General features: G+C 56.3%; 1 protein-coding gene across 1 annotated transcript in view; it reads left to right on the forward strand.

Annotated features, from left to right (window-relative positions):
* The window catches only part of flii (FLII actin remodeling protein), a 114,505-nt gene that overhangs the window by 44,858 nt on the left and 62,147 nt on the right, over positions 1–7,500 (forward strand). Inside the window, 8 exon segments of the mRNA XM_082964630.1 lie at positions 243–327; positions 658–805; positions 2,151–2,284; positions 3,368–3,490; positions 5,613–5,717; positions 6,796–6,975; positions 7,149–7,173; positions 7,176–7,230. Of these exon segments, the coding sequence (XP_082820756.1) occupies positions 243–327; positions 658–805; positions 2,151–2,284; positions 3,368–3,490; positions 5,613–5,717; positions 6,796–6,975; positions 7,149–7,173; positions 7,176–7,230 (855 nt within the window).

Raw genomic sequence — 7,500 nt, forward strand, 5'->3', positions numbered from 1 at the left:
TGTGTAGGTAGATATACCTCACACCATGTTGTTGTTGTTGTTGTTGTGTAGGTAGATATACCTCACACCATGTTGTTGTTGTTGTTGTTGTGTAGGTAGATATACTTCACACCATATTGTTGTTGTTGTTGTTGTTGTTGTGTAGGTAGATATACCTCACACCATGTTGTTGTTGTTGTTGTTGTGTAGGTAGATATACTTCACACCATATTGTTGTTGTTGTTGTTGTTGTTGTTGTGTAGGTGCGGGAAGCTGAAGAAGTTGGTTCTGAATAAGAATCGTCTGGTGACTCTTCCTGAAGCCATCCACTTCCTGGTCGACCTGGAGGTACACACTGTCCTCTGTTCTAGGTTCTAACCGTTCTAGGTTCTAGATGTTCTGCCCTGTGTTCTAGGTTCTAAATGTTCTAGATGTTCTTCCCTGTGTTCTAGGTTCTAAATGTTCTAGATGTTCTGCCCTGTGTTCTAGGTTCTAAATGTTCTAGATGTTCTTCCCTGTGTTCTAGGTTCTAGATGTTCTGCCCTGTGTTCTAGGTTCTAAATGTTCTAGATGTTCCGCCCTGTGTTCTAGGTTCTAAATGTTCTAGATGTTCTGCCCTGTGTTCTAGGTTCTAGATGTTCTAGGTTGTAAGTGTTCTCTCTCCTCTGTGTGTTCTAGGTTCTAGATGTCCGTGAGAACCCCAACCTGGTGATGCCTCCCAAGCCGGTGGACAGGACAGCAGAGTGGTACAACATCGACTTCTCTCTTCAGAACCAACTGAGACTGGCTGGAGCTTCACCTGCTGTTATATCTGCTGCTGGGGGAGGTGGGTCTGGGGGGAGGAGGTGGGTCTGGGGGGAGGAGGAGGGTCTAGGAGGAGGAGGTGGGTCTGGGGGGAGGAGGAGGGTCTGGGAGGAGGAGGTGGGTCTGGCTGGAGCTTCACCTGCTGTTATATCTGCTGCTGGGGGAGGTGGGTCTGGGGGGAGGAGGAGGTGGGTCTGGGGGGGAGGAGGAGGGTCTGGGGGGGAGGAGGAGGGTCTGGGGGGGAGGTGGGTCTGGGGGGAGGTGGGTCTGGGGGGAGGAGGAGGAGGGTCTGGGGGGGAGGGGGTGGGTCTGGGGGGGAGGGGGTGGGTCTGGGGGGGAGGAGGGTCTGGGGGGAGGAGGAGGGTCTGGGGGGAGGAGGAGGAGGGTCTGGGGGGGAGGAGGAGGAGGGTCTGGGGGGAGGAGGTGGGTCTGGGGGGAGGAGGTGGGTCTGGGGGGGAGGAGGTGGGTCTAGGGGGAGGAGGTGGGTCTGGGGGGAGGAGGAGGGTCTGGGAGGAGGAGGGTCTGGGGGGAGGAGGTGGGTCTGGGGGGAGGTGGGTCTGGGGGGGGAGGAGGAGGTGGGTCTGGGGGGGGAGGAGGAGGTGGGTCTGGGGGGGAGGAGGAGGGTCTGGGGGGGAGGAGGTGGGTCTAGGGGGAGGAGGTGGGTCTGGGGGGAGGAGGAGGGTCTGGGAGGAGGAGGGTCTGGGGGGAGGAGGTGGGTCTGGGGGGAGGTGGAGGTGGGTCTGGGGGGGGAGGAGGAGGTGGGTCTGGGGGGGAGGAGGAGGGTCTGGGGGGGAGGAGGAGGGTCTGGGGGGGAGGAGGTGGGTCTAGGGGGAGGAGGTGGGTCTGGGGGGAGGAGGTGGGTCTGGGGGGAGGAGGAGGGTCTGGGGGGGAGGTGGGTCTGGGGGGGGAGGAGGAGGTGGGTCTGGGGGGGAGGAGGAGGGTCTGGGGGGGAGGAGGAGGGTCTAGGGGGAGGAGGAGGGTCTGGGGGGGAGGTGGGTCTGGGGGGGGGAGGTGGGTCTGGGGGGAGGAGGAGGGTCTGGGGGGGAGGTGGGTCTGGGGGGGGAGGAGGAGGTGGGTCTGGGGGGGAGGAGGAGGGTCTGGGGGGGAGGAGGAGGGTCTGGGGGGGAGGAGGAGGGTCTGGGGGGGAGGAGGTGGGTCTAGGGGGAGGAGGTGAGTCTAGGGGGAGGAGGTGAGTCTAGGGGGAGGAGGAGGGTCTAGGGGGAGGAGGAGGGTCTAGGGGGAGGAGTTATGGCTCTACTCCATCCAGACCTGTCTGTGTTACCAGACAGAGAAATGCACTGCTTTAGATATACGCTCAATACATTTAGTGTGTGTGTGTGTGTGTGTGTGTGTGTGTGTGTGTGTAGGGGCCAGCCCACGGGACCCCCTGGCGAGGAAGATGAGGCTGAGGAGGAGGAAGGACAGTAGTCAAGACGACCAGGCTAAACAGGTCCTCAAGGGGATGAATGATGTCACACAAGAGAAGAACAAGAGTTTAGAGGTGAGGAGGGGAGGGAGGGAGGAGTGGAGGAGAGGGGGGGAGGGAGGGGTGGAGGAGAGGGGGGGTGGAGGAGAGAGAGGAAGGGAGGGAGGGAGGAGAGAGAGGGAGGGAGGGGTGGAGGAGAGAGAGGAAGGGAGGGGTGGAGGAGAGAGGGAAGGGAGGGGGAGAGAGGAAGGGAGGGGGAGAGAGGAGGGAGGGGGAGAGAGGAAGGGAGGGGTGGAGGAGAGAGAGAGAGAGGGAGGAGGGGTGGAGGAGAGGGGGAGGGAGGGAGGGAGGGAGGGGTGGAGGAGAGAGAGGGAGGGAGGGAGGGGGAGGAGAGGAGAGGAGGGAGGGGTGGAGGAGAGAGGAGGGAGGGGTGGAGGAGAGAGAGGAAGGGAGGGGTGGAGGAGAGAGAGAGGGAGGGAGGGGGGTGGAGAGAGGAAGGGAGGGAGGGGGGTGGAGAGAGAGAGGGGGGGTGGAGAGAGGGAGGGAGGGGTGGAGGAGGAGGGAGGGAGGGAGGGTGGAGAGAGAGAGGGAGGGAGGGGGAGAGAGGAGGGAGGGGGGAGGGAGGGAGGGAGGGTGGAGGAGAGAGGGAGGGAGGGAGGAGAGAGAGGGAGGGAGGGAGGAGGAGGGAGGGAGGGAGGGGTGGAGGAGGGAGGGAGGGAGAGAGGGAGGGAGGGGCAGGGTTATGGAGGAGAGATGAACATGTGGTTTTCATTCCTTTAGTACCAGTCTGTATTCCATTTCCATTACAAGGAGCTGGTCCTCCTAGATTTACACCCACCAGCATCCTCTGTTGGGAACGCACCAATGACTTGTTCCAAATGAAACCGAGACCTTAACGTGTGTGTGTGTGTGTGTGTGTGTGTGTGTGTGGTGTGTGTGTGTGTGTGTGTGTGTGTGTGTGTGTGTGTGTGTGTGTGTGTGTGTCCTGTGTGTGTGTGTGTCCTGTGTGTGCGTGTGTGTGTGTGTGTGTGTGTGGTTGTGTGTGTGTGTGTGTGTGGTTGTGTGGTTGTGTGTGTGTGTGTGTGTGGTTGTGTGTGTGTGTGGTTGTGTGTGTGGTTGTGTGTGTGTGTGTGTGTGTGTGTGTGTGTGTGTGTGTAGGAGAACGGCGATCAGCAGTACGGGGCATTGAACGCGTCGTTGGGAAACGCGCGTCGTTGGGACAAGAGTCTGGAGAAACCACAGCTGGACTACTCTGAGTTCTTCATGGAGGACGTAGGACAGGTGGGTGTTACGCAACTGGCCCAGCGTGGTCCGGGTTTGGCCCGGGGTTTAGGGTTTGGCCCGGGGTTTAGGGTTTGGCCCGGGGTTTAGGGTTTGGCCCGGGGTTTAGGGTTTGGCCCGGGGTTAGGGTTTGGCCCGGGGTTAGGGTTTGGCCCGGGGTTAGGGTTTGGCCCGGGGTTTGGCCCAGGGTTTAGGGTTTGGCCCGGGGTTAGGGTTTGGTTAGGGTTTGGCCCGGGGTTTAGGGTTTGGCCCGGGGTTAGGGTTTGGCCCGGGGTTTGGCCCAGGGTTTAGGGTTTGGCCCGGGGTTAGGGTTTGGTTAGGGTTTGGCCCGGGGTTTAGGGTTTGGCCCGGGGTTAGGGTTTGGTTAGGGTTTGGCCCGGGTTAGGGTTTGGCCCGGGGTTAGGGTTTGGCCCGGGGTTTAGGGTTTGGCCCGGGGTTTAGGGTTTGGCCCGGGGTTAGGGTTTGGTTAGGGTTTGGCCCGGGGTTAGGGTTTGGTTAGGGTTTGGCCCGGGGTTAGGGTTTGGTTAGGGTTTGGCCCGGGTTAGGGTTTGGCCCGGGGTTAGGGTTTGGCCCGGGGTTTAGGGTTTGGCCCGGGGTTTAGGGTTTGGCCCGGGGTTAGGGTTTGGCCCGGGGTTAGGGTTATGGTTTGGCCGGGGTTAGGGTTAGGGTTTGGCCCGGGGTTAGGGTTTGGGTTAGGGTTTGGCCCGGGGTTAGGGTTTGGCCCGGGGTTAGGGTTTGGCCCGGGGTTTAGGGTTTGGCCCGGGGTTAGGGTTTGGCCCGGGGTTTAGGGTTTGGCCCGGGGTTTAGGGTTTGGCCCGGGGTTTAGGGTTTGGCCCGGGGTTAGGGTTTGGTTAGGGTTTGGCCCGGGGTTTAGGGTTTGGCCCGGGGTTTAGGGTTTGGCCCGGGGTTAGGGTTTGGTTAGGGTTTGGCCCGGGGTTAGGGTTTGGTTAGGGTTTGGCCCGGGGTTAGGGTTTGGCCCGGGGTTTGGCCATCATTGTAAATATGAATTTGTTCTTAACCTCTCTAGGGGTTGTGGGACGCTACCGTCCCACCTGGCCAAGAGCCAATGAAAATGCAGAGCGCCATATTCCAAAAACATAAATACTCATTTATAAAAATTCGGTGTTCTACATCGGTTTAAAGATTTTAACTTCCTGTTAATCCAACCACGGTGTCAGATTTTCAGAAAAGACTTTACGGCGAAAGCAAACCATGTGACTATCCGAGAACAGCGCCCAGCAGACAAACCATTACAAACAGTAACCAGCCAAGTAGAGGAGTTACACAAGTTAGAAATAGCGATTAAAATGAATCACTTAACCTTTTGATGATCTTCATATCGTTGCAACTCACAAGACTCCCATTTACTCAATAAATGTTTGTTCGATAAAGTCCCTCTTTTATATATCCAAAAACCTCCGTTTTTTTTTTTTTGTTTTCCGCGTTTTGTTCAGTAATCCACAGGCTCAAAAGCGGTCGCAAAAGACGGACAGAAAAATCGGAAAAATGATCAGTGAAGTTCGTAGAAACAACATGTCAAACGACGTTTGTAATCAATCCTCAGCTAGTCATAATAATCAATAACATTTCAACCGGACACAAACTTCGTCAATATATATATATAAAATGTAAAACCAGAAAGTCGCGGTCTCTCTCTCTGGTCTCGCGCACGGGAAAAAACCTCGGACACTGAAAGGTCCACTCGTTGGTCTTGCTCCCTCATTTTTTCAGAATACAAGCCTGAAACTATCTCTAAAGACTGTTGCCATCTAGTGGAAGCCATAGGAAGTGCAATTTGAGTCCTAAGTCAATGGAATCTGTATAGGCATTCAATAGACAACTACAAAAAAAAATTCTTTTTTACAAAAAAATGTCCTGGATGGTTTGTCCTCGGGGTTTCGTCTGCCATACCAGTTCTATTATACTAATCGTGCGCTGGAAGTTGCACAGAATTTTCACTGCGTACACGTTTGCGCTCAGCAGACCTGGAATTGCTCAGTGACGAAAATAATTAAAGTAACATTGCTAGTAAATAAGTGTGTGTGTGTGTGTGTGTGTGTGTGTGTGTGTGTGTGTGTGTGTGTGTGTGTGTGTGTGTGTGTGTGTGTGTGTGTGTGTGTAGGTGCCTGGTGTGTTTGTGTGGCAGATAGAGAACTTTATTCCGATGCAGGTAGACGAGGCGTTCCAGGGGAAGTTCTACGAGGCCGACTGCTACATCATCCTCAAGGTAACACACACACACACACACACACACACACTGCTACATCATCCTCAAGGTAACACACACACACACACACACACACACACACACACACACACACACTGCTACATCATCCTCAAGGTAACACACACACACACACACACACACACACACACACACACACACACACACACTGCTACATCATCCTCAAGGTAACACACACACACACACACACACACACACACACACACTGCTACATCATCCTCAAGGTTACACACACACACACACACACACACACTGCTACATCATCCTCACGGTTACACACACACACACACACACACACACGCACACACTGCTACTGCATCATCCAGTCAGGGCTCTGTGTGTCCTGGTTAGTCTGCTACTGGTCGGGCCTGGTTAATCTGCTCCTGGTCGGGCCTGGTTAATCTGTACTGGTCGGGCCTGGTTAATCTGTCCTGGTCGGGCCTGGTTAATCTGTCCTGGTCGGGCCTGGTTAATCTGTACTGGTCGGGCCTGGTTAATCTGTCTGGTCGGGCCTGGTTAATCTGTCCTGGTCGGGCCTGGTTAATCTGTCCTGGTCGGGCCTGGTTAATCTGTCCTGGTCGGGCCTGGTTAATCTGTACTGGTCGGGCCTGGTTAATCTGCTACTGGTCGGGCCTGGTTAATCTGTACTGGTCGGGCCTGGTTAATCTGTCCTGGTCGGGCCTGGTTAATCTCTCCTCTAACCCCCCACCCCTCCTCTAACCCCCCTACCCCTCCTCTAACCCCCCCTCTAACCCCCCCTACCCCTCCTCTAACCCCCCTAACCCCCCTCTAACCCTCCTCTAACCCCTCCTCTAACCCCCCCTACCCCTCCTCTAACCCCCCCACCCCTCCTTTACTCCTCCTCTACCCCTCCTCTAACCCCCCCTACCCCTCCTCTACCCCTCCTCTAACCCCCCCCTACCCCTCCTCTAACCCCCCCTACCCCTCCTCTAACCCCCCCTACCCCCCCCCTACCCCTCCTCTAACCCCCCCCACCCCTCCTCTACCCCTCCTCTAACCCCTCCTCTACCCCTCCCTACCCCTCCTCTAACCCCCCCAGACGTTCCTGGAGGAGAACGGATCGCTGAACTGGCAGATATTCTACTGGATCGGTCAGGAAGCCACGCTGGATAAGAAGGCGGGGTCAGCCATCCACGCTGTCAACCTCCGTAACTACCTGGGGGCGGAGTGTCGAACCGTCAGAGAGGAGATGGGGGACGAGTCAGAGGAGTTCATCGCTGTACGTCCACACACACACACACACACACACACACACACACACACGACACAGACACAGACACACACACACACACACACACACACACACACACACACACACACACACACACACACACACACACACACACACACACGGCCTGTAGAAAACGCTTCCGGACTCTTATTCCCCACCAGGTGTTCGATAATGACATCTCCTACATTGAGGGGGAACAGCCAGCGGCTTCTATACTGTGGAGGATACACACTACACTGTTAGGTAAGGAGGAGGAGGAGGAAGAGGAGGAGGAGGAGGGATACACACTACACTGTTAGGTAGGAGGAGGAGGAGGAGGAGGATACACACTACACTGTTAGGTAAGGAGGAGGAGGAGGAGGAGGAGGAGGAGGAGGGATACACACTACACTGTTAGGTAAGGAGGAGGAGGAGGAGGAGGAGGAGGGATACACACTACACTGTTAGGTAAGGAGGAGGAGGAGGAGGGATACACACTACACTGTTAGGTAAGGAGGAGGAGGAGGAGGAGGA

This window comes from Salmo salar, chromosome 18 (genome assembly GCF_965601325.2).
Source record: "Salmo salar chromosome 18, fSalSal1, whole genome shotgun sequence".
Taxonomy (NCBI): Eukaryota; Metazoa; Chordata; class Actinopteri; order Salmoniformes; family Salmonidae; genus Salmo; species Salmo salar.